We start from the raw sequence: 27644 nt of genomic DNA on the forward strand, positions 1-27644 counted from the left end.
TTCTTCTGAACTGCAGGTTCTCTGTTGCCTCCTGAAGTCTGCCTAGCAACAGTGCCTTTAGCTAATTTTCCTTTTCTCTCTCTAGCTAACGTTCAATGAAGGGAAACCAGAAAAACCACTTTATTTGCATGCCTATAAGTGCTGGTACTTGCCTCCTAATGGGAGGGCTATTGCATGACAAAAGACCCTTAACATGCAAGCCACAAACTGCGAGAGAGAGCAGAAAAAAAAAATTCTCTCTGGTTCCCTTTTAAAACCAACTGCTTCTCTCTGCTAAAAAGCCCTTAGCAGAGAAAAGAAAAATATAATATTTCTACTGGCTTCTGGATTCTGTCTATCTCCCACCAGCTGCCACTCATGTAATAACCTTAGTCCCAGATTTGGACCTTAGCGTCCAAGATATGGGGGTTAGCATGAAAACCTCCAAGCTTAGTTACCAGCTTGGACCTGGTACTTGCTGCCACCACCCAAAAAATTAGAGTGTTTTGGGGCACTCTGGTCCCCCTGAAAAACCTTCCCTGGGGACCCCAAGACCCAAATCCCTTGAGTCTCACAACAAAGGGAAATAATCCTTTTTCCCTTCCCCCCTCCAGGTGCTCCTGGAGAGATACACAGACACAAGCTCTGTGAACCCAAACAGAGTGAATCTCCCTCTCTGTTCCCAATCCTGGAAACAAAAAGTACTTTCCTATTCCCCCCAGAGGGAATGCAAAAATCAGGCTAGCAATCCAACACACAGATCTCCCCGATTCCTTCCTCCCACCAATTCCCTGGTGAGTACAGACTCAATTTCCCTGAAGTAAAGAAAAACTCCAACAGGTCTTAAAAGAAAGCTTTATATAAAAAGAAAGAAAAATAAGTACAAATGTTCTCTCTGTATTAGATGATACAACACAGGGTCAATTGCTTAAAAGAATATTGAATAAACAGCCTTATTCAAAAAGAATACAAATCAAAGCACTCCAGCACTTATATTCATGCAAATACCAAAGAAAAGAAACCATATAACTTACTATCTGATCTCTTTGTCCTTACACTTGGAAACAGAAGACTAGAAAGTAGAACTACTTCTCCAAAGCTCAGAGAAAGCAGGCAGAAAAACAAAGACACAGACACTCAATTCCCTCCACCCAAAGTTGAAAAAATCCGGTTTCCTGATTGGTCCTCTGGTCAGGTGCTTCAGGTGAAAGAGACATTAACCCTTAGCTATCTGTTTATGACAGAAGGGTGTCAGCGCCATCCAGGGCCCGGCCACCAAACCCTTCCCGCCGCCGCCCCGCCTCAGGCTGGTGCCTGGCCTACTTATGCAGTGGGGGATGCAGGCAGAGCGGCCGGCCCCTGCTGCTCTCTAGAGGGCAGCCGAGAGCTCCAGCGTTCCCCAGCAGCGGAGGGAGGGTGGCCGCAAGGACTCAGCACACCACACGATGAGGGATAACGGCACGGCACTTGGCCCAGCACCGGCCACAGGCTTCTCAGCCTAAGCAAAGACTCCTTGCCCTCATTCAAAATGGCTGTCGCTGCTGGCCGACTTAACCACATTCAAGATGGCGGCTAACAGCGAGAGATGCCCTCTTGCAAGATGGCTGCTAACGCCCCAGATCCTGTCAATGGTTCCCTCGCTCCCAGGCAAGATGTCTTCCAGAAGTTTCCACCGCTGAATTAAATATGGCTTCTTTGCCCTTCTTCAATATGAGGGCAGGTATCTACGCTGCCCAAATGTAATATGGCTGCTGAGCGCGGCGTAGCCAACGGCAGTGTTCTGTTCTAAGATTACGTGAGAAGAGCGAGCCACTCAGCTTTACTGTCAACGTCATCGCACGTGACTTGGCTCGTGACGCACAAATTGTGTTCGCACATCAGGGATACGGCATAGAGCGGAGTGGCGGCGCGTAGCGTGGGCGCTGGGAAGGTGAGGAATCTCGGGGCCGACTGTTGGCTTCGCTCTCCCGCCCGGTTCTGTGACCTTCCCTCATGTGCTCGGGCCCCGTTATCGGAGCCGGGCTGCGGGGCAGCTGTGCCTCCTGTCCCGCCGGCCGGGTGCCGGAGCGCCGTGGGGGAGGGGCAGCGCGAAGGGCCCTGGGGGTTGACGGGGGAGCTGTCACTCGTGTGGGGGGGCCCTGGGGGAGCTGCCCCTCTTGCTGTATGTGGGGTGCAGGGTCTTGGGGAGAGAGAAAGGCGTAGGGAGTTCCCATGGGATGCAGTGAATTATTTGGCCAGAGTTGAAGGGAGACTTTTCTCTAAAACAAGAGTCATGCTGGGGTAGAAATAATATTGGGGGAGAGACCCCCCCCCTTCCCAAGTATGGAACAATAACTCCCTCCCTTTTTCCCTGTGACTTCAGCACTAGTGCGCCCACCCCTGATATACACTCAAGCTTCTGGGGGATGTGTTTTGTGTCCCAAATAAGCGAGTTGGGGGGAGTGTGTTGTACAAGAATTTGTATTTTAAAATTGTACACCTCATCATTTCAGAACCCTCTCCACCTAAAAATTGACCAGTTTCTTGTTTATATTATTTTGGGTAATTGATGGTATAAGTCATTTAATGCACATTAAAGGCTCACATTTCTAGTTATAACTTGTATTTTTCTCTTTAATTAGAGGCTTATGACACCAAGATTTATCCCAATATTGTGTGGTACATTTATTTTGTCAAATGACGATCAGTCGCAGTCCATGTATGGCAAATGACAGTAAAAGCCTAACCCTTACATATCTTTGATAAGTTTTCACTGGCCATATATGTAATACCGTTTAAGCTACTAATAAGATATTGTGATGCTCTGTGAAATTTATGTATTTATGCCCATGTGAGAGATGGATAAATTGAAATTCAAAGAGGTTATGACTTGCTCGTAACAAGTTGGTGGCAGTTTGGGAACAGAATCCAGGAGTCTTGACTCAGTCTGTAGGTTTAGTTGATCCCATCACTATTTAAGAAGTATACTAGCAAGGCTTCTGTGTAAAGGGGCCTTCTGGATTGGAACTTGTGTCCTATATGATGTTACACAGTCATGACCAAACTGTTTTCTTGCTTCATGTTCTTTCAGAAAAGATGATCTGTAACGTTACTAGGATTTGTTTCATTCTGTTGATAACTTGCGCAACTTCTGTTCAAGGTTTTAATACATAAGACTTTTGAGAGCAAGTCTGTTTTGAAAATTAATTAAAAGCTGTGTCCTTTCCCATATAATCTTTAAATTCTGAAAATTTGTCATAAGTGATGCAATTTATCAGCCTTTCAGGGAATGTAGTAATACAAAAATCAAAAGATTGTCTACTGGTTTCTGAAAAAAAAACTCCTTGTAACAGTGGCATTTCATAACTGAGCTACAAAACAAAGTGAATATATTTTTTCTTTAGCAATTCTTTGGACATCTGCTTTACTTTCTCTTTTTGAAATTGACTCATTTAATATTTATATTATGGTAGTACTTGAGGCCTCAGTCATGATTAGGGCTCCAGGGGCATTGTATAAACAAAGACGTGGTGTCTGTCACAAAGATAGGTTTCAGAGTAGCACTGTCCCAAAGATCTTACTCTAAGGGCTAGTAGAAAATTTCACTTGAATTCTGAAAAATAGATGTGCTTATTCTAATGTGCATAAATACAAATAAAATTGTTTTAGGTGCCTGAAATGAGGATTAAAACTGTACTATGCATCCCTTTGTCGCTACATATAAATAAAATCAAATTGGTGTCTATGGAAGTGTCAAGGAACTGTGATAGTGTATTGGTAGCTTAGTTTTAATCTTTATAGAGAAGTCATACATATCTTTTGTATTAGAAGAAAATACTTCTAAGGGTATGGCTACACTTGAAATTTCAAAGCGCTGCCGCGGCTCCCAGCGCTGCAGCACTGATTACACTGAGGCTTTACAGTGCTGTATCTTCCAGCGCTCAGGGGGGTGTTTTTTCACACCCCTGAGCATGAAAGTTGCAGCGCTGTAAAGTGCCAGTGTAGCCATGGCCTTTGGCTAGAAAAAGAAGTGTTCATGAAAATAAGTTGATAGTTGTGGTAGTATTAGTAGAGCATACAGTAGGTTAACTGTTGTAAATAAAACAAAACCAAGTTTATCTTGTATAGGTTCTTTAATCTGTGACCTTTGTGGAGTATGAAGATTGTTAGTTGCATTTTTTTTAAATTTATTTAAAAAGAGCTTGCTGGTGGTAGGGTTGTATTACACATCACTTCAATGCTCTTAAGGTGATATTTTGATTAGTAGTCCACGTGCATGATAGTCTTGGGTAGTGCATTCTGTTTCCAGAATTCAGGGTGGGATTAATGTTTAGCAGGAGATTAGTTTATTTCTTAACACCAGAAGTTAGTTGCGACAAGATCTCAAACCTACATTTGGACTGCCATTAGTTATGAGCACACGCAAAATTGTTCAGATAAATTAGAAGAGAAACCTTCCCTCTTCTCTGGTGAGCATGTGGTATGAATCAAAATTCTGGCATGGGAAATCAAATCCTTCACTTTCTAGACTAAAGGGTGTGCTGTTAAACTCGCCTTTATCTGTACTGGCTGTATTTAACTCCAGAATATCTCACGTAGTGGCTCGGTTATTTTTTTTAATAGTACTTGATGATAAATAAAACTTTTTTTTTTTTGTTACATAGCTGACAAATAATGTTACTACTTTGTTTGTGCTTTTTGTGATACAATAACCAAATACTAAAGCATATCTTCTCATGCCATTACAGGAATACTGATTCTTGAATCAATAGCAGCAACCATGCTGGCAACAAGATTAGCATGTTTATGGACACTGCCACGCCAGAATCTCCGTCCTGCACTTACACAGACCTTTCCAGCTTTGAGGAATTCCAGCATAAAAGCAAATAGGTGGATCTTGCAACCTAACCGGGTAAGGTAGCTTTTTTTAATTTGATAAGAACTGCTTGTACAAAAGGTGTCAAATTAGTCCATTGAGGCCATTTCCGTGTTTACTAAAAGACACATTTTGGTGCAGATGAAAATGTAAGTGAGGTAACTGAAATGGAAGGCCCAACTTAAGGAGACTTCAACGTGTTACTGAAGCAGCAGCCTAACAAAAAGATTATTTAACAGTGGCCCAAAGATGTACAATGAATATTTTACTCCAGTTGAGATGCGCTTGTTAGAAATCTTGGCTCAGAAGACTAGAATGGAGTTGTATTTCTTGATTTGTCTGCACAGATTCCCATTTAAATGTCATGTGCATCTTGAGCATCCATACTCAAAACTGTTGAACAGCATCAGTCATTGGAGATGTTCTCAGACCTTGCCTGTCCTTATGTTTCTCTCCCTCCTCCGCTCCATGTGATTCAAGGACTTAAGAGAGCATTCTCTTACAGCCATTGCAGATGAAACAGGAACTCTACAGTATATGCAACTCTTCAGTTGTTCCCTCTCCTTTTGGAAAATGCAGTGCAATACAATATTTTATATAAAAAAGTTCTGCAACAGTGTTTTGAGTTTTGCGCCCATTGGGCATTTAGCCTTTAAGGCTACACTGAGCCTTTTGTAAGTTGATACATGCTCATTTAAGCCATGTCTGACATCAAACCATGCTTCTCCGATAAGGTCTCATGTCCTCCTCCAGTAGTAAATGTATTCTCTCTTTTGTCTTGGAGGTGAAAGTGTTCCTCATTGTTGCTCTGTGTGCTAATCGTTCACCACCCACACTCATCAAGCCTGAGTAAACCCATTCAGATCTCTCATGTTAGTGGTGTGACGGGTTTGATCATAAAACCCTCTTGGTACCATCACCTGATGAGCTCAGACTACCTCTGAGCCAGTTTTCACTGCCATCTTGGGACTTCAAAACCCTGCCTTTTGAGCCAGACATGCTCGCCTGCTGCAAACACAGACCCAGGTCTGAACCATATCCCCAAAGCTGCAAACTTAACTGAAAACAGCTCAAGAAGTGTTCCTATCTCCTGCACCCAGTTACCCAGTTCCCAATGGAATCCAAACTCTAAATAAATCCGTTTTACTTTGTAAAAAGCTTATACAAGGTGAACTATTAAATTGTTCGCCCTCTAACACTGTTAGATAGAGATGCACAGCTGTTTGCTCCTCCAGGTATTTATTAATTACTCTGGGTTAATTAATAAGCAAAAGTGATTTTATTAAATATAAAAAGTAGGATTTAAGTGGTTCGAAGTAGTAACAGACAGAACAAAATAAGTTATCAAGCAAAATAAAACACAGCATGCAAATCTAAGCCTAATACATTAAGAAACTGATTACAGATGAAATCTCACCCCCTGAGATATTCCAATAAGCTTCTTTGACAGATTGGACTCCTTCATGTTATAAGTGTTGTCTGGGAAGGCCTTGTCCACTGACACTGATCTCTTGGAGAAGCCTGCACCAATTTCTCAGTCTCATTCTGCCACTACACTGGAAACTTGCAGTGGTGGGCTCAAGATATTAGAGACAAGGTGAGTGAGGTAGTATCTTTATTGGACCAACAGAAGTTATTACCTCCCTCACCCAACTTCTCTCTCTACTACACTGGAAACGCTAGGGTAGACAAGAATCAGGCATATTTACCATTGTTGCCGGAGTAGATTTAGAAACAACTCCATTTTAAAATTCTTTCCCCTGTCTGTATCACCAGTGGAGTTACAACAGGGGTATATTCTACCCCACTCCCCAAAAAATTGCAGAGTGGGTTTTAAAGAAAACTGAGTTGACGAATGGTTTGCTTTGTGCTTAGTGTTTTTGTCTCCCAGTTTTTTATTCTGGTACTTTCATGAGCACTAAAGTCCAAGTTATTTCAACTAAATTCTAAATATCCTCTTTTTGTGCGGTTTGTGTTTGTTTTGTAGATTGTGTGACAGTGCATATTCTGTGCTATATCATTGTAAGTTGCTTTTAAAAAAAAAAAGAGAGATTGGTGTTAAATTCTGTTCTAATAGCTATCAGTGCTATATATGTTGCTCTCACAATTATAGTTAAAAAGTTTCTAGGGTCAACTTTGACTACCACTCCTTTCCTTATGTTTTCTAAATCTGTGTTGAAACACTCCTACAGAATATTTTAATTTCCTAAGTGCTTATAGCCCATATTTAGGAACACATCTGCATATGCAGATTAATAAAGAAAGCCAAGAAAGTGCAATGGCTTCAAATTTCCAGGGGATGTTTTAATCAGTGAGAGCCAAGGATCATAGAAATCATAACATAATTTTGATTTGCTTATATTTCAAAAGTTTGTTGGCATTCATCTTAAATCTTTTCTCTTAAACCATCCCTGCCATAAAATCTTAATTTATGGACCCTAGTTCTACTCTTGACCTTCAGAGTAGAGTTAAGCATTCAAATGGTACAATGTGAGGAAGCTTGGAGTGTTGCTATAGTTGCTTCACCCAAAACTGTGATCAGTTTGAATTCAGTTTTCATGCCTTTCAGTCTGGCCTGTTCACAAACACATAGGCAGCAAATATTTACCTTTATTTATGCAAAGCCAAAAACCAGTATGTTCTGGCCATTTACGGGGCCAGTGGGTGGGGTGGAAGGGTATTTGAGCTTTTTCTCAGAATAAAATCATGCTGTCTGCTCTACCAGTATTCATATATTAAGATAAAATTGATCCTTTTTGTAATTTCTGTAATTTAGTGTGGTCAGCATTGTTAGAGTATTGCACAATTGGTTCAAGAGGATAATGACTCCTGAGTTAGAAGGGATCAGTTATATTTAGATAACTTTTTTTTTCTTATACTGTTATATTGCTATTAATTGAAACAGAGTTTGCCATTAAGCTAGAGGTACTGCTTGTAAATCTGTAAATCTTTATTGTTCTAGAACAGAGGTAGGCAACCTACGACATGTGTCGAAGGCGGCACGTGAGCTGATTTTCAGTGGCACTAATGCTGCCCAGATCCTGGCCACGAGTCCGGGAGGCTCTGCATTTTAATTTAATTTTAAATGAAGATTCTTAAACATTTTTAAAACCTTATTTACTTTACATACAACAATAGTTTAGTTATATATTATAGACTTACAGAAAGAGACTTTCTAAAAACGTTCAAATGTATTACTGGCACGCAAAACCTTAAATTAGAGAGAATAAATGAAGACTTGGTACACCACTTCTGAAAGATTACCGACCCCTGTTCTAGGATCTATTTAACTGTCTTTCCTTTCTATTTGCTCATAACAGGGGTATGCCTCCAAGGCAAAAATGGGTGTGCGGCGTGGAAGAACTGGCCAAGAAATTAAAGAAGCAGCCTTTGAGCCAGCAATGGAAACTGCATTTAAAGGTGAATAACCATTCTACTCAAGTATTCAGAATGTTTGAACACTAACTGTAAAGCTTATTACAAAGAAATCAGTTTAAAATCCTGGATAATTATGACTTACTATAGAGTTTGACTAAGTGTCAATTATGCATTTGAAAACAAATGTCTTAAAAATGGGTTTATTCACCTTTCTGCAACATTTGATATTGCTAATACCTCCAGTAGCCATGGAGCAATTTGAGTTGTTCATATTCATAACCATACGTGGAAATTCCTGAACTTGAAGACTCTTTCATTAATATGTCAAGTAGTAAGTTTCTTAAAAAGTTAAACATATTTTTTAAGAAGCAGAGATCTATTTTTCTGTGTAGGATTCATATGTCTGTGGCCTTGCAACATCCCAGAGGTATGGCCTCTGTTTTATGGATTGGGTAATCGAAGGCAAAATGGTTGTGACTTTCCCAAATTTGTATACTGACTCAGTGACAGAATTCACATCATCTGATACTCTAGTATTAGTGTGGGATTGGATTGTGGGGTGATGAAAGGAAGTAAGATAAACTGAGCTCTAGTTCCAGGGTCTGCTCATTAGCTGATCAGCTACTTTGAGCTTGTATAATTTCAAAATATAATTCTTTGCTACTGATTTGGCAAGGTTTTAAACAATCACTTCATGTGACTAAAGAGAACTGTGCCAAATTGAGCCCTGGTGTGAACAAGTACAGTTCAATTGAAATCAGTGGAATTGGTGCCAGTTTACGGTACGATAAATTTAGTGGCAGTTTATGGCTGTTAGTGACAATTGACTCTATTAAATCAGCTTGAGGATTGAAGTCCTTTTTTTAATGGAAATTAACCATTCTCTACATCCAAAGAAGTATCATCTTCTATTCTAAGAGTGAATGTTTGTCTTGATACCATTAGTATTGTGCAGCATGGGGGGAGGGATAGTTCAGTAGTTTGATCATTGGCCTGCTAAATCCAGGGTTGAGAGTTCAGTCCTTGAGGGGGCCACTTAAAGATCTGGAGCAAAAATCAGTACTTGGTCCTACTAGTGAAAGCAGGGGGCTGGACTCAATGACCCTTCAGGGTCTCTTCCAGTTCTGAGATATAGATATATTATATTATTATACTGAAAGATCAGTCTTCCTGTGTTTGTAGTTAGTAAGTGTACAATGCTTTTGAATTTAATCTGCTGTCATAGTGTACACAGCACAGATGCCAAATGTGCTGACTTTATGTATTTAAGAAGTTGAAAACTCTGCTTTTCTAAATATGGATTTGCCAGGTAGACCACAAAGGAGTTACTGTTGAGTAACATATCTAGTCCAGTAAAACATAAAACTTCCTTGAGAGAGTCTACAGTTTTTCCAATAAAAACAAACCATGCAACTGGAAATATCAACAGTTGCTACTTCTCATCTTTATTACTCAGTTATCCTTTACAGTAGTGTCAGTAACGTCCAATTTCAGGTCTTTCTGATGGATAAAAATTTGTTACAATTGTCAATGAGAGCAGGTTTAGAAGGCAATGTTGAGAGGGGAGGGCATAAAGGTAAGAGATCTGAAAGGCCTGATTTTTTTTTTCTCCTAGTTTTAATGAAGAAACTTACCTAAATGATAGGCACATATCACTAATCAATTGATGGGTGACATTGTTCTTGTTTTTTTTTTATTCTTTGTTTTTATTCCACTTACTGTGTAATCTTAGAAATGACTGCCTCCTGTTGATAAACTTGAAATATGTAACATTTATTTACTGATCCACATAGCTAGCTAGCTGTAGTTTGAAGCTGCATCACGTAGCAGTACAAGAGAATTTGATATACAAGGGGCTTCTTTGTTCCTCTCTGAACTTCATTGCATGGAAGAGAAACAATCAGTGTGGATGAAAAGTTCCTATAAAATGATAGACTAACAGGTAAAGTTTTTATTTGGACATTAAGAATGAAGAGTTTTTATAAATCTTGAGATTTTTTCCCTTCCTTATCAGTTGTTTACATAATTGAACTGAAATTAGAAAACTGTTCTACTCTATCCCAAGACAAAATACTTACAGGAATATCCATATCTTTTTCTGTTGTGCAGTGGACCAGATGGGAAGATGGATTGTTGCCGGAGGGGCTGCTGTTGGTCTTGGAGCTCTATGTTATTATGGAATGGGAATGTCAAATGAAATTGGAGCCATTGAAAAAGCCGTGTGAGCAAAATATCATGCTTGTTGTTTCAAATCAAGGCTAGATCAGTTGAAACTCACCCCTTTTTACATGCAAATTTCTCACCCAACTAGTCTCCTTCTGTGCATGCATACTTTTTATGACTATAAACTAACAAGAAAAATGCTAGTTTCTTGCAGAAAGCATTGATTTTTATATATAAACCTGAAAACAAATTTTATTAAAGCTTTGGGTTTAAATGCAATTTGGCTGACTGCTGCTATATGTCCCACTTCTGTCTTGCAAATACTATTAACTTTGAAGTATTTTTGCCCTCTGCCCCATCTCAAATTGTGTGTATCTATATTCTTGTCTGGGAAATGTCGAGAGTTAAAATGTAGGTGGATATTCTAACTTCTGTGAAAGTGCTAGTTAAATCCTCGTTATCTAAAGTTCCTCTGAGACCCTGTTCAGAAAGCAAAAATAGCTTCTTGAATTCACCAAGAGCTGTAAGAAAATGTAAACATTGTAAGCAGGTCATAATTGTTCCCTATCTGCCCGTCTCTTGTAAACACTAACTTACAAAAAGTGTGTGCCCTCGGTATAACAAATTCTGTTCCATTTGTACAGTGTGGGTGAAGCATCCTCGCTAATGATGAAGCCTTCAAGCAATAAATCATATGTTAAAGTTTTTGAATGTGTGGGCTTAAAAGAAGAAAATCTTGCTCAGTTTTGTGATAAACTTACTAGGTTCATAACAGAAAGAGATGGGGAAGAAGTGGTATTCCAAGCTCCACGCATTCGTGCTTCAAGTGACATCTCACTTTAGCATCTTATTGTACCAGTCTTCTAATACAATTGACAACCTTCTCTGTTAACATTCAAATAACTGTCATTAATTTACCACCTATTAAGATGAATGGGGAAAAGTTTGCACTTCTGAGATGTTTTTGGGTTAGACTCATAGACTCATAGGTCAGAAGGGACCAATCTGATCATCTAGTCTGACCTCCTGCGCAAGGCAGGCCACAGAACCCCACCCATCCAATTTTGTAACAACCCCTATCCCAGGACCGAGTTATTGAAATCCTCAAAAATGGTTTGAAGACCTCAAGCTGCAGAGACACCACCAGCAAGCGACCCGTGCCCCACGCTGCAGGGGAAGGCGAAAAACCTCCAGGGCACCTGCCAATCCGCCCTGGAGGAAAATTCCTTCCCGACTTCTGCAGACTTCTGGGAAAAATAGTAACTTTGTAAAATGGAATGTGGTAGAAAACATGTATAATCTTTATTAAGTGTCACTAACTGGTAGAAATTCTATCTTTGTAGAATCTGTTCTTTAAACATAGTAATACAAAAGCTTTTCGTATCTAAGGTTATAATTTCTAGGGTATTCCTTATCTCAAAACATAGCATGTATGTCATGTGATAATACATTGCTCTAGTGACTAAGCAACTTGTGACCATTTCATTAAATTATTTACAATTGTTAGTATATGTACTATGGGTTTTTCCTTTTTAGACTGTTGTTTTAAAACCTATAATATACTTATTCACACCACTGTCTTGCCTTTTAAATAGTGATAAAGTAAGATACTTACAGTATGGAGACACGAGTGAAAGGCTCGCACACAGGAAATGTGCAGCTGATCTACTGTAAACTAGCATTATTTATAGTAGAATGTCATCTCATACTTAACTAGCATAGTTCCATGGAAACAACATAACTTTGTGCATGGTGGAAAAGAAATTAACAAATTAAGACCTAAAACATAATATATTGCATGACAAATGTCTCTAATGTGAATGTTGTATGCCACTGTAAGAGGGATCTCATTAGTCTTACAATCAAACTGTTGTAAATATTTATCAGAACTAAGAATAAGTGGTGAGATCAATTAAAACATGAAAAAATAGCAATATAACTGTTCATAATTTCATCTCTTTCAGTATTTGGCCTCAGTATGTGAAAGACCGAATCCGTTCTACCTACATGTACTTTGCAGGAAGTGTTGGTTTGACCGCATTGTCTGCTGTAGCAGTTAGCAGATCCCCTGCACTCATGAGCCTCATGATGAGGGGTTCTTGGCTGGTAAGGCTATATGGGCTTTCTCTAATCAAAAAGATTAGTGTTAAGAAAACCATGTTTTGAAGTAGAACTTGGAATCTTAGGAGGTGAAACTTTATGGGTTGTGTCTAGTTGTCTTAAAGCAGCTCCAACAGTACAGAACAGTAATTCTTTGAATAAAGCGCATCTGTAAACTTCTGGTCATTGATGTGTGTGTTTTGGGGTGGGGAAGAGACAAGAAACTTCATTCTACATGAACTAGTGCAGGGGTTGTCAATAGTCGGACTGTAAGCCAAATCCAGATCCGCCATTTGAACAGACACTGGCATCTTTTTTTATGTACTTGTTGTTGGGTTTCTTAATTATTTAATTATTATTTTCTTTGGCGTCTGGATCTTGATTATACCTCATCCAAGAAATTTGGACCTTGGCAAAAAAAAATTGACTACTCCTGCTCTAGTGTTAAAAAAACAGACTGACAGGAGCTTGCTCCCTGAAAGCAATTAGAGCTCAGTGGTCTCACTGTTCAATCTCCTCTTCTTCAGTGTGTCTCAGTAGGTAAGCTAAACACTAGTGGTGTCTGGAAAAATTCTGAAGAAACATTTCTGTTGTATAGTTAATCAAAATTTAAATGTTTCAAGGAAATGGTTTGGCATCAGTTAACTTCCAACAGAACACTGCCAGGCTGAAGCGGAGCTTGAGAACCCTAGCTGAGCCAGGAGCCTTGAAATTTGGGAGCTGGCACTTCCAAGCTCCATGTTTTTCTTCAACCCACCAGAGACCCTGGAAATCCTGGTACCTGTGAAATTGACATGATGATCAGTTTGGTTGTTGCTCACCACTGAATTGCACTGGTGAAACTGGTCAGACTCTTGCTAAGCTGACAAATATCTCGGGAGCATATTTGTTTTGGCAATGCCATGTCTAAATGTTTCCAAAACAATATAGTGGGATTTCAGTTCCGCCAAAAGTTTTGAGTTTTTCCTTTTGGTCCTGATTGAAGATAAAAATTTTGTGAACGCTCAAATTTTCACAGAACTGAAATTCAGTTTTCTAGGCAGCTCTACTGAAGACCCCAATAAAACTGAAATCTGACTTTAATGTGCTGCAATCTTTCACAAACTTAACAGGAATATTTGAAACAAGCTTCTATGTTTAAACTAACCGGTATGATTCACTTCGGTATTCATAATTTAACAAGTGGCTGCCCTTTTAGGTAACTGGATTTATGGATAACCTCGGACTTAAACTGAACAAGATCAATTTCTCATGGTTAGATGGTTTAACAGCATAAAGTAGTAAAAGCTGAAAATAGACTCTGCTTTAAACACTCTTTAATAGCTATTTTAAAGTAACTTAAACACTTAATGGTAACAAATCAAGTAGTGGTAAAGTGTCATAAAGAGAGAACTGAAGGTTTAGTTATCTTAGCTAAAATGTGCATAGCTTAGTTATAGTTAAACTGTGGCTAATTTATAATACATAACTTGGCAATAAGAATGGTGATAAGGTTAAACTAGTTTTACTCCACAGAGTGCTGAATGTTGTTTTATTTGAAACATTTTGTTTCAGAAATATCGTTAAGGGCACATTATGTACAGTAGAGGGAGCTATAGCTAATAATCTAATCCTAGTAAAAAATGGCTTTATGAAGAACCTCAAAGAATCCTAACTAAACATACTTATGTTTTAAATTTTAAATATGTTTTTCTGTTTAAATTTAGGTATATTTGCATGTCAAGAGCCTAATATGTGCTAACTAATATTACTTGTTAAAATAGTCTATTGTGGTCATGTAAAAGTTTCTTCAGCTGGTAATATTGAACAATTCAGCATAGTTTAAAGTTGGTGAAATCCTAAAGCTGTGGCTTCTGGTATGAAACTGACCTATCACATCAGACTTGACTTATCTGATCAGACTGATGTCATCAAAGACTGCGTAAACCTGCTAGTGGCCAATAGCTAACTGTTCAAAGGCAGGTCATATGACTTGCTGCTGCCAAAACAATGCCTAGCTTGCCTGCGCATAAGTTGATCGGCGACATGCACGACTATGAATAGGGTATTTGGCTGCCTGAGGCCAGGCTTGTTAATTTATCCATTTGCATCTACATATGCTCTGGGGATGTCCAGCCATCTCCTTTGGAAATCTTGTGTATACATATCTCCTGCTTGTTCCTCCCTGTGAACATGCACACTGGCATTTGTAGGTGTATGATTATCTGAAAATTTAGTATTAAAATGACATCTGTACCGGATTCTGCAAATCCATTTATTAATTGTGCATAATGTAGTGATGACATTTAGGTCCAAATTTTCAAATGTTCATGCTGGTGTAAATTCTACTCCTGGGAGAATTCCGTACCACTGCACAGTGCAGAATTTCTGGCTGCCTCTAGGGGCCGCTGGACTCTGCAGAGCCCAGCTCACAGTGAGCAGAGCACCTAGCCTAGTGGGGCTGGAGGCTGCATGCTCTTTGATTCTCATTCTCCTAGGGATGGGAGAGGGCGTGGGAGATCCAGCCAACTCTGGCAAATGGTGAGGAAGGAGTGGACCGCACTATACAATGCCCCTCAGCAGGACAGTAAAGAAGTTGGGGTAGTAATGGCTCTGGGTCAGGGGGTGCCCCATGATTGGGCTCTGTGGGGAGAGGGATGTTGATATCTGGGCTGTGGGGGTTCCCAATGGCTGGGCTCTGTCGGGAGGGGATGCTGGTGTCTGGGCTTTGGGGGGCCCCCACAGCTCTCTCCAACACATGCGCGCACACACTGGATCTGGGTTTTTGTAGGGGTGTCTTTAACACACTACTCTTGGGGGAATCTTTTTGCTCTTGTCTGTATTGCTGACATATTGACAGGTATTTTGAAACAAATTACCAAAATAATTGAAACTGGAGTGATTTGACAAATAAAATATGCAGAATTTTAAATTGTGTGCAGAGTAAAATTCTAATGAATGTGTGCATACATGAGGCGGGGAGAGCAGGAGACATACATTAAAAAGGGTGGCTGGGTGTCTGCAGAACATGTGTGCTGAAAAGGGTAAATGTAGATAATTGGACAAAGTAGAAGGCATAGCTACAGACAGCCATGTTTCATCTATTTACAGAATTGCACCAAGGTGCATTTAGGCATGTCATAGAGATATGGTTTTGGCAAGAGCAAACCAGAAGTAGCAGCTAATGGTCTCAGTCAATCATCTGTTAGCTGCTAGACCACACGCTCCTGTTCAAGCAGGAAGCAGCTAAACTGAGCATGAGGAGAGAAAGACATATGGTTTGGAAACAAATGGGAGCAGCAACAGATGGTATTTGGATGAGGCTTGGGGAGAAAGCGTGTACCAAGAACAAGCAGCAATGCTTAAATATTTGAAGTAAATGAAAGGTCATAAGTGGGGATACAGTGAACCATCAGAGGACACCTTTGGAATCATCCAATTAGCTGCTTATATGTGTGTGGTTTTTGTTTTTGTGTTTTTTATTACCTGACATATCTTGTACTGGACAGCTTTAGACACGCAACAACAATTGGTATACCACTTGGCTTCTACAATCCTAAGATTTCCTGGGTAAAAAATGCATTGACTTCATTGGGGTCTTGCTAGAGTAAGAACTGCTGGATTTGGGCTATTGTGTGAAGTTTAGTTGTGTACTTATGAATTAATTGTGCTTTTACTCAACTATGTGTGCAGCTTTCTGCTCTTGAATCTTTGAGAGATAATTGTGCATAGGAGTACTATTGACTTTTAGGCTAGTAAAATTTAATAGAAACCAAGATTTCAGAGGCAGAGTAAAGAAATTTGTACATCTCAATGTGCTCTTGAATTCTTGTATGGTAATTCTTTATATTACAGGCAATAGGTGCAAGTTTTGCAGCTATGATTGGTGCTGGGATGCTGGTTAGGTCAATATCCTATGAAGGTAATCCTGGTGCTAAACACCTTGCCTGGATGCTTCATGCAGGTAGGTGCATTTAATTTTCTGTGTGACAGTATCTCAGCTACTTAACATGAAATATTATGTCTGTGGTTTTGCTGAAGATAAGCCTACTTCTAAAGGACAACAAGTTCTTAGTCTCCCAAAACTTTAATGAAATATCTATTGCTTTTGGGGAGCTGTAACTTCCTTTTAGCTCCTTTCATTCTTGTTTACAGCACCTTCTATGTGGCTGTTACTTAAAAGAATATTTCATTATCTTTCTTATGTTGACGGGGGCTTATGGGTGAGTTCTGGAGCTGTCTTTTGCCCCAAGTACATTGTGCAGCATTCAGCTATTTAGACTTCCTTGTTCTCTTAAAAATAAATGGATTGATAACACATCCTCTGTAAGGTTGGTGTGGCTTTGGTATTTGCCAAGCATTTTCTGTCTTGCTAATATTCATTAAATGGTACTGGGGATATCTGGATTCTGCAAGTATGACTTTCCACTTGAGGAACCTTTACCGTCTATTCACTGTACTCAGCTGCCACAGAACAACCCCCATATGCTGGTAAAGTAAAAATTGAGGGCCTGGTGGCAGCCCTGAATATATGAATACACGAGATTTCATGATGGATTTAGAGGGTACCTGAGGAGTTGAAAGTTAATAATCCTGATTGATCTTACCGGAGATCCCCCCAAAGGTCAAAGTTTGGGTTGATTTCCTCTGCCCATCCTTTGCTTGACCAGTGAATTTACTGAGCCTCAGTTCGGTAGCTCAGTAGAAACATAGAAATTACTAGTTGGTTAGTGTTATACTGTAGGTTATGTTGGAAGTCTTCATGACTAGTCACAAGGCTGTTTTCCGCAGATCATCTGCTGAAAGATTGCGATCATTTGCATTCATTATTAATAGAAAAAATGGTACAGTAATGTTTCCATTATATTAAAATTTAACAATTTACTTTAGACTCATCATTGGTAATTGAGAAGGCAAAGCTATTCCTTTGTTGAAGGGATTTCCTTTAAAAAATAAAGTTGAAAGATGCTTCATATAAAGGAATTTTATGAGCTCCCTTAAAGCATTTTTTAAAATTTTAAGAGTGACCCCAAAAGGAGTGTTCTGCTCCCTATTGATTATTTCTTTTGGAGGCCCTTTGAAAACACCCTTCAAAGGAGCAAATGTGCTCAGGGTTACCCCTTCTTCCTCTCATGCATATTGTTTCTCTATTTCTTACTGCCTTTGATTTCATTGTCAGAGTTACTAATACAGGTGAAGCATATTCTTGAAGACCCTGGGGAAGGCTTTATTCCTTCCACAAAACAATGAAACTGACAGTACAAAAAGTACACTGAAATGAGCAAACTAAAGAATAGAAATAGTTTCTGCTTGAATCTTTTATAGTGATCTTATGAATTATAATGGTAAGAACACTTAGGTGGAAATGTGGTTAATCAAATGTGTGTCCCTTTAAAGAACTGTAATTTTTTTCTTCTATGAAAATGCATGTTCAAGTCAAACCTGCAATATATGCCACATTAGTACATGAAATTATTTGCATCTTCTAGCTGTCTTTTCATCTTACCTGCTGAATGATTGCTTTATGGTTAGCGTGGCTTTAAGTGTCATACTGATACTGTCTCATCAGCGGTCCTATATAATCAAGTTGTATGAGTCAGTGTACAGCAGATTATTTCTGCAGTTCTGATGTGGGCAAGTAAGGTGTCACTTGAATTATATTTTTTGTGCAAATGAATGTACCATTAGTTTTGATCTATAATAATAGTTTAAAATTATAGTAACATGCAAATGATTGAAGTAAGCCAATCACTCACCATGTTGTCACAATATCATCAGTGAACCATCGGCTTTTCATGGATCAGTGGGAAGGGGTAGAGCAACATCAGTTATGTCCACTCTGATATGAGCTACCAGCTAGCTGCCATGTACCTTGTGTGCAATATTCATTCACTTTTGAATATAATGCAGCTTGTCTCCTGCAACTCTTTTGTTAATAAAGTCTGGTCTCTGAAGACCACCTTCTCTTAGGCAAACAGAAGTGTCTCAGCAAAGGAATTGTAATTGTACTGTTCACAGTATATTATCAGGAAGAGCATTTATCCTCCTTCTCCTGTTTTTTGTAACTTCTGAAAAGTTAGTATTGTGTGACATATTAAATGCCCACATGCTCAATTCACTGTCAGGGTGGGCATTGACAACCCACTTTTCTGAAACACTTTCAGTGTAAGAAGATATGGTTGATGAACCTCACTCATATCAAGCAGATTTTTAACTTTAATTACAAATCTGATAAAGAATCACACGTGTCTCACTGAAAAAGTATTGACTGGTTCATCTGTACTGTCTGAAGCATTTATCGGTTCAAGATATACTTGTTGCTGAGTTTGAACAGGCCTTGTAATTGTCATCAGCCAGCATAAAGACTGCTCATTTTTCTAAACTGTCCTTCATAATTAAATGAACAGTAGATGAAATGTGCTAAGATTTAAATTTTGTGGCATTGTACTGAATATTCTCTGCCTTTTCTGCATTGGCTCTTCTTCCTTGAGCAAACCCATTGAACTTCAATAAGATTGAACAGAGTATAAATCAGTACGGAGTCTGGCCTATTGACTCAGTTATATGGCTGAAAAATGCTCTCTTGGGATAGGGCATTTATCTTCAGCCATTCAATATATACAGCATTGAACATAACTACATTTCCAAACTTGCTTGTCTTTTTCTTCACTTAGGTGTTATGGGTGCAGTGGTGGCTCCCTTGACCTTGTTGGGTGGTCCTCTGCTAATCAGAGCTGCCTGGTACACAGCAGGAATTGTAGGCGGTCTCTCAACTGTGGCCATGTGTGCACCAAGTGAAAAGTTTCTGAACATGGGAGGACCACTGGGAGTAGGCCTTGGCCTTGTTCTTGCTTCTTCAATTGGTAAACAAAATACTTTTTTTGATGTTTGACTTCCAAGTGTCTAAAACTGAGCTCACCTAATTATACAGTATTTTTAATACAGTAAGACTGGCCCTGACTGGGAAAGGTATACCCAAAAGTACCTGGCTAGATAGTATTTGCAGGAGCAGTTGTCTTCATAGATTCTAAAGCAGGAGGGACCACAGTGATCATCTAGCCTGACCTGGATAATAGCAGATTCCATAAAACTTCCCCAAAATAATTTCTAGAGCATATCTTTTAGGAAAAACTTCCAATCTTGATTTAATAATTGTCAGTGGTAGAGAATCCTTCATGACCCTGGGTAAACTGTTCCAGTGGTTAACTCTCACTGTTTTTTAATCTAGACCTCTTTTCCAGTCTGAATTTATCTAGGTTCAGCTTCCAGCCATTGGATTATGTTATACTTTCTTCTAGACTGAAGAGCCCGTTGTTAAGAATTTGTTCCCTATGTAGGTACATGTAATCAAGTCAGCCCTCAACCTTCTCTTAGCAAGTTTTTTTTAATCTGGAACCACAGCAGATTGTCAGCATGTCCCTGTTTTAAAATAACGCTTTTGCTGGTTTAAAATCACACTATAAATACTCTGTGAAGAGTACTGATAGACATGGACTTCATGCATTTTTTTTTTTTTGAAGTCTAGGATAAAAATCCATATGGTTAAAGTTTCAGTAAACCTGTAACATAGCAAAACACTGCAATGGTGTCTTCTTGTAATAAATATTAAAATTGCCATGTTAAATGTGACTCAAATTAGCTACTGAATTTTTTTTTGTATATTCTCTTTTTGTAACATACATGCCAGAATTGCTCTGTGAAATAGTCTGACATAGAAGTTTCATATGAAAATAACACCAATTAGGTGGGTTTTGTTTTACCTTCTAGGTGAAAAGATACTTTAAGGAAACTTGTTAAGAGACTTACAAGTTCTAACTCTTGAAATTAAGGCTAGACATTTAAGAATTCAGAAGTCTCAAAATGTTGAAGTGAGGGTTGCATGTGTTCATTATGCTACAGTCTAATCACGTGATTGAATAATGTTAAATATTCTAGATCATACAATATTATGGCTGTTGATTAATCGCAGTTAACTCACGCAGTGAACTAAAAAAAATGAATCGCATTGAATAGAATACAAATTGAAATTTATTAAATATTTTTGGATGTTTTTCTACATCAGGGATCGGCAACATGGCTCACTAAGGTAAGCCCTCTGGCGGGCCGGGCCGGGCCGGGCGGGTTTATTTACCTGACGCGTCTGCAGGTTTGGCCGATCATGGCTCCCACTGGCCGCTGTTCACCACTCAAGGCCAATGGGGGCAGCAGGAAGTGGTAGCCAGCACATCCCTCAGCCCATGCCGCTTCCCGCATCCTCTATTGGCCTGGGACGGCGAACCGCAGCCAGTGGGAGCCGCGATCGGCCAAACCTGCGGACGCGGCAGGTAAACAAAGTCATCCTGGCAAGCCGCATGCCAAAGATTTCCGATCCCTGTTCTACATTTTCAAATATATTGATTTCTGTTACAACACAGAATACAAAGTGTACAGTGCTCGCTTCATATTATTCTTGATTACAAATATTTGCACTGTAAAAATGATAAAAGAAATAGTTTTTCAGTTCACCTCATACAAGTAGTGTAGTGCATTCTCTTTATTCTGAAAATGTAACTTACAAATGTAGATTTTTTATCATTACATAATTGCACTCAAAAACAAAACTGTGTAAAGCTTTAGAGCCTACAGGTCCACTCGATCCAACTCCTTGTTCGGCCAATCGCTAAAACAAACAAGTTTGTTTACATTTATGGGAGATGCTGCTGCCTGCTTCTTATTTACAATGTTACCTGAAAGTGAGAACAGGCAGTATCCTAAACATTTATATGCCCCTTCATGCTTCGGCCGCCATTCCACAGGAAATTCTTCCATGCTGATGATGCTTGTTAAAAAAAAAAATAATGCATTAATTACATTTGTGACTGAACTCCTTGGAGGAGAATTATATTTCTCCTGTTCTGTTTTACCTGTATTATGCCATATATTTCATATTGTTAGCAGTCTTGGATGATGGCCTAGCACATGTTCGTTTTTAAGAACATTTTTGCAGCAGATTTGACAACACAGAAAAGATACCAATGTGAGATTTTTAAATATAGCTACAGCACTTGACCCAACATTTAAGAATCTGAAGTGCCATCCAAAATCTGAGAGGGATGAGGTGTGGAGCATGCTTTCAGAAGTCTTAAAAGAGCAGCACGCCAATGTGGAAACTAGAACCTGAACCACCAAAAGAGAAAATCACCCTTCTCCTCATGGCATCTGACTCAGATGATGAAAGTGAACATACGTAGGTCCCCTCTGCTGTGGATCATTATTGAGCAGAATCTGTCACCAGTATGGATGATGTCCTCTGGAATGGTGATTGAAGCACGTGAATCTTTAGCACATCTGGCCCATAAATACCTTGTGACACTTGCTACAACAGTGCTATGTGAACCCCTGTTCTCACTTTCAGATGACACTGTATACAAGAAGCAGGCAGCATTATATCATGCAAATTATAACCAAACTTGCTTATCTGAGCAATTGGTTGAACAAGGAGGAGGACTGAGTGGACTTGTAGGCTCTAAAGTTTTACATTGTTCGTTTTATTTTTTAATTATTTTACATTTGTAAGTTCAACTTTCATGATAGAGATTGTACTGCAGTACTTGTATTAGGTGAAAAATACTGTTTGTTTTTTTACAGTGCAAATATTTAATCAAAAATTAAGTGAGCACTGTACACTTTTTATTCTGGGTTGTAATTGAAATCAATATATTTGAAAATGTAGAAAATATCCAAAAATATTTAAATAAATGGTATTATGTTTAACAGCATGATTAATCACACACTTAATTTTTTTAATCGTGCAACAGTCCTATGCAGTACTCTTCTGCAATTTTGAATAAATGTCACTTCTCTTACTAGGATGTACATGTATGCTAGAATCCATGAAAATAGTGGCATATAAGAAGCACCATGAATGACATGAGCACTCTTGCAGGATGGTCCTTCCATGCTCCTACATTATCAATCATGCTATTCCTCAAATAATTAAGACTGTGACAATGCTTATACACAAAGAAGGGGCTTGTTTTTAATACCTTTTTTGGACACTTATTCCAGGGTCTATGTTCCTACCTCCTACCTCTGCATTTGGAGCAGGCCTCTATTCTGTAGCAGTTTATGGTGGATTGATCCTCTTTGGCATGTTCCTGCTGTATGATACACAAAAAGTTATCAAACGTGCAGAGACACACCCAGTATCCATATATGGAGTAGCAAAGTATGACCCCATCAACTCGTAAGTATTATCCTGGTGTCAACGCTGATCTGATTTTAAGCTGTTTTAACTGATGATGTCCCTTCAAGCTATGGAGTAGGGTATAAAGAAAATTTGCCTGCAGTCCCGCAGATACTAAATAGAGGAATTCACTTTGGGATGTTAAACCTCACTTTACACTAAAATGCAGTAGATTATAGCCACATTATTTTCCAAATACAATATGAAAATAGTTAATGGGGATAAAACTATTATTGAAAAATACCTATTTTTTAAACTACAGAAGCATGACTAAGTACTATATACGATGCCAAAAAAGAGGTCTTTTTTTTTTCTTTTTAAGTACATCTCTCAGCCAATGTAAGTTTTTCTAACAGTGTTTGTTTGTGTGGATGGGGGAAATTTATTTGTACTTGCTTTCTGAAAGACTTTCAGCTCACATTCTTAATTTGTTCAAACAAAGCAATTTTAGTTGTGTTGTAAGCTGTAAAATATCCTAGTTTATATAATGTATACCCTTTGTCATTGTAAATTAGTAAAACTTTTATGACCCCTGTTGCTAATAGTAATATAGGGATTAATTATTCTCAATAAGAGCCAAATCTGATAATAGGTTAACCTTCTCACCTTGTAAAAGTGTCTCTTCACTCCAAAGTTATATTTTTGAGTTGGAAAGGCATATTTCTGTTATCTTTTTGAACTAAGTTCAGTATTTACTTTTATGTAAATAACTATGACTCTAAAAGAAAAGGGATTTGAGGGGTAAGCTGTTGGGAGGAAGAAAGAAGGAATCTACCCAACATTGTTCAGCTTTGTTCTAAATCCTAGTCCCACTGAACTTAATGGTAGCTTAGTTGTTTTGGGCCAAATCCTAGTTACACTTGTAGTTAAACATATTGGAATGTTCCATGACAAGTTACTGTGCATTTGTACCCATCTATAGCTTATTGCTTAACACGTGGTGGTTGTTCTAGTTTCCAGAATGTGATTTAAACAAATGTAAATAAGAGCTATATGTCATAACTGAACTCTTAGTGGCAAATTAGTCATTTTCTGCTTGTAATGATTACACAGTTCACTTCAGAAAAACAAGATTCACATACACAATGTAGTATCATAAAAAACAAGTTGAATGAGACACTCAGGTCCTCAATCTTATTTTTTAAATTTCCTAATGTGTTGAATTAACATTGAATAATTAATGTTGCTTATAACACTGCTTATAGTAAATTAAACTAACTGGCTTTCTCTTTTTTTTTTTTTTTTTTTTTTTTTTTTTTTTTTTAGGTGTCTGGGTATTTACGTGGATACACTGAACATCTTTATCCGGGTGGCCACTATGCTTGCCACTGGTGGGAGTAGTAGGAAAAAATGAATTAAGATTTTTCCTTTTAACCATCTGATAGTTCACCAAACTCTGCTTAGTGCGTATGCCTAGTAAAAATTAATCTGGTGTACAAGCAACTTTCATGTAGAAGTCAGAAGTTTGAAGCACTTCAGCATTATTAAGGTGTTTCAGTACAACATGAATCTCAAGGATAAGTTTCCCAGTTCTTATGTGGACAGGTCAAATTTGGATTACAGTGCAAACACTTATACATAATTTGTGATATCTTAATGAGAGAGACATATATTTTAGTAAATTATATTCTAAACTTAAGTAAACAAAACTAAATCAGTCTGCTTCTCTGAAAGGTTTGACAACATATTATTTTGTAACTATCACTTTTTGCATCTACTATAATTGCATAGTAAAAAGAAAGTGATCTCCAAAGTGAGGAATCAAGTGTACAGAAAGGAGCACAAGATAACTCAAGAGACTGATATTGAAATATGGAACCTTGTGCTTAAACTGAAAATGGTGTTGTCTGAGAGCTGTTGCTGCTATATGATGGCCTTTGGGTGACCTACCTGAAAGGATTTAGAGCCCTATCTACTAGAATTGACTTACAAGGGCCCAAATTGTGATAGACTAACATCTCAACTGAAATATTGGAAAGAATTAGGGTGAGCACAGAGAAATACAAAGGCCTTGGAGAGGCAATGTGACCCTTCTGGAATGGTGGGCAGTGGTAAAGAAGCTTGTGCTCTTACTACATCTGTTTGTCCTGTGGGTAAATAGAACTTTAGCACCTTTCCTGTAAATACTTGAAAAATTAGCATTCAGTGTGGGTGTAATGTTTCCAACATCCTTAATGTTCATTAGCTATATCTGTCTTTGCACTGAGAAGTTAAAACTTTGGGAACATCAAACTACTAAGTGTTGGTTCCACTAACAAAACATATTTAGGCTATAATGTATGTGTTGGCCAATAAAACAACTATACTGAAATCAATTAAGTTATTTTTGGTGATGGCCTCCTGAGGTCTGAGCTCAGTGACCAGTCCCACTCTGAAATTTGTTTAATGATGGTGCTGGAACAAAGGGAAGGTGAACTATATTCTGCTTTTTTGACCTGTCCTCCAGGCCCCAAAACCAAATGCTATATATACTTTCAAGTGCTTTTGCCTGTAATCCTTTGACTCCTCTTCCCAAATTGCTGCCATACAACTCCTATTTACTTTACCATATTTAACAAAAATGCCCCCTAACATTAATGGTGAATTTCTGCAACTATGTTTCATTGTTTGTTCTAGTACCATACTTGGTTTGGCAAATACAAGTAGTATAAGCTGGGATAACAGGTAAGCCTGTGAAAATATTGGGCACAAGCTATTGCTGGAAATCCTTAAAATTAAACAAGGCCTATGTAACTGCTGCTGTACTCAGTCTAGTTACCAGTGCTGGCAAAGATCAAATCAGCAATTGAGAAACTTATTGTATCCTTTCAATGTGCTATGCTGACAATGTGCTATGCTTGTGTACTGATTTCTGAAACAATAAAGTCCAAGACCAACAGTTCACTGGTCTCATTTATCCTTTCCAATAATGTTTATGCTGTAGTACATTATTTAGGCCTGGTCTACACTATGCATTTAAACTGATTTTAGCAACGTTAAACCGATTTAATGCTGTACCCGTCCACACAATGAGGCCCTTTATATTGATATAAAGAGCTCTTTAAATCAGTTTCTGTACTTCTCCCCAACGAGAGGAGTAGTGCTAAAATCAGTATTACCATATCGGATTAGGGTTAGTGTGGCCACAAATTGATGGTATTGGCCTCCAGGCAGTATCCCACAGTGCTCCACTGTGACCGTTCTGGACAGCAATCTGAACTTGGATGCAGTGGCCAGGTAGACAAGAAAAGCCCTGCGAACTTTTGAATTACATTTCCTGTTTGTCCAGCGTGGAGCTCTGATCAGCACGGATGGTGATGCAGTCCCAAATCCAAAAAGAGCTCCAGCATGGACCATACGCAAGATACTGGATCTGATCGCTGTATGGAGAGACAAATCTGTTCTATCAGAGCTCCGTTACAGAAGACAAAATGCCAAGCATTTGAGAAGAATCTCCAGGCTATGATAGAGTCCACAGCACAGTGCTGCGTGACATTTTGTAACAGAAAGCCAAAGAATCAAATGGACGTTCATGGAGGGAGGGAGGGGGTACCGACGACTCCAGCTATCCCGCAGTCCCCGAAAATCATTTGTGTTCTTGGCTGAGCTCCCAATGCCTGTAGAGTCAAACACATTGTCCAGGGTGGTTCAGGGTCTATTTTGTCAATTTACCACCCCTCCCCCTCTGTGATAGAAAAGGGGGGAAAATCGTTGCTTGACTTTTTTTATGTCACCCTATGTATACTGCATGCTGCTGGTAGACACAGTGCTGCAGCAGTGAACAGTAGCATCCTCTCTCCTCCCCTCCCCAGTGGCAGATGGTACAGTGCAGTAGGACTGATAACCATCCTAGTCTTGAGCCCGTGAGTGCTCCTGGCTGGCCTCAGGTGAGGCTGGCCAGGGGCGCCTGGGTAAAAATAGGAATGATTCCCAGTAGATGGTACAGAACGGCTGGTAACGGTCCTCATCATAGCAACTGGGGGCTGAGCTCCATCAGCCCCCTCCCTTTCATGTGTAAAGAAAAGATCCTGTCCTGCCTGGACTATCATAGCAGCTGGAGGCTGCCTCCCCCTCATTTTATCTCAGTAACAAGTCACTGTTTCTTATTCCTGCATTCTTTATTACTTCATCACACAAATGGGGGAACACTGCCATGGTAGCCCAGGAAGGTTTGGGGAGGAGGGAAGCAACGGGTGGGGTTGTGGCAGGGACACCCCCTAGAATAGCATGCAGCTCATCATTTCTGCGGGATCTGACACACAGCGGCTGTGCTCTGATACACTGGTTCTCTAGTACGCTTGCCCCAGATTCTAGGCAGGACTGACTATTTTTAGATACCATAAAGGAGGGATTGACTTGAGGAGTCATTCCCATTTTTGTCTTTGTGCCCCAGCCGACCTCAGCCAGGGGCACCCATGACAGCAGCAGACAGTACAGAACGACAGATAACCCATCATCTCTTTGCCTATTTACAATGGCGCAGCAGATGGTACAGAACAAATCGCTGCTGTCATGCAAAGGCAAACGAATGCTGCTGTGTAGCGCTGCAGTATCGCCTCTGTCAGCGGCATCCAGTACACATACGGTGACAGTAAAAAAAAAAAAAAAAAAAAAAAAAAAAAAAAGCTGAACGGGCTCCATGGTTGCCGTGCCATGGCATCTGCCAGGGCAATCCAGGGAAAAAGGGCGCGAAATGATTGTCTGCCGTTGCTTTCCCGGAGGAAGGAATGACTGATGACATTTACCCAGAACCACCCACGGACAATGATTTTTGCCCCATCAGGCACTGGGATCTCAACCCAGAATTCCAAGGGGCAGAGGAGACTGCGGGAACTATGGGATAGCTACGGAATAGCTACCCACAGTGCAACGCTTCAGAAATTGATGCTAGCCGCGGACCATGGACGCACACCACCGAATTAATGTGCTTAGGATGGCCGCATGCACTTGACTTTATACAATCTGTTTTACAAAACCAGTTTATGT

The 27644-nt window shown here is 39.3% G+C and overlaps 1 protein-coding gene across 1 annotated transcript; it reads left to right on the forward strand.

Moving 5' to 3' along the window:
* Positions 1-1792: 1792 nt before the first annotated feature.
* GHITM (growth hormone inducible transmembrane protein) lies at positions 1793-25560 on the forward strand. Its single transcript, XM_050959105.1, has 9 exons — positions 1793-1909; positions 4707-4870; positions 8155-8254; positions 10322-10433; positions 12340-12481; positions 16310-16418; positions 19129-19317; positions 22502-22679; positions 23946-25560. Exons 2-9 carry the CDS (start codon positions 4739-4741, stop codon positions 24031-24033), a joined length of 1050 nt encoding a protein of 349 aa, XP_050815062.1. The 5' UTR covers positions 1793-1909; positions 4707-4738; the 3' UTR covers positions 24034-25560.
* The last annotated feature ends 2084 nt before the right edge of the window (positions 25561-27644 follow it).

This window comes from Gopherus flavomarginatus, chromosome 6, assembly GCF_025201925.1.
Source record: "Gopherus flavomarginatus isolate rGopFla2 chromosome 6, rGopFla2.mat.asm, whole genome shotgun sequence".
Taxonomy (NCBI): domain Eukaryota; kingdom Metazoa; phylum Chordata; order Testudines; family Testudinidae; genus Gopherus; species Gopherus flavomarginatus.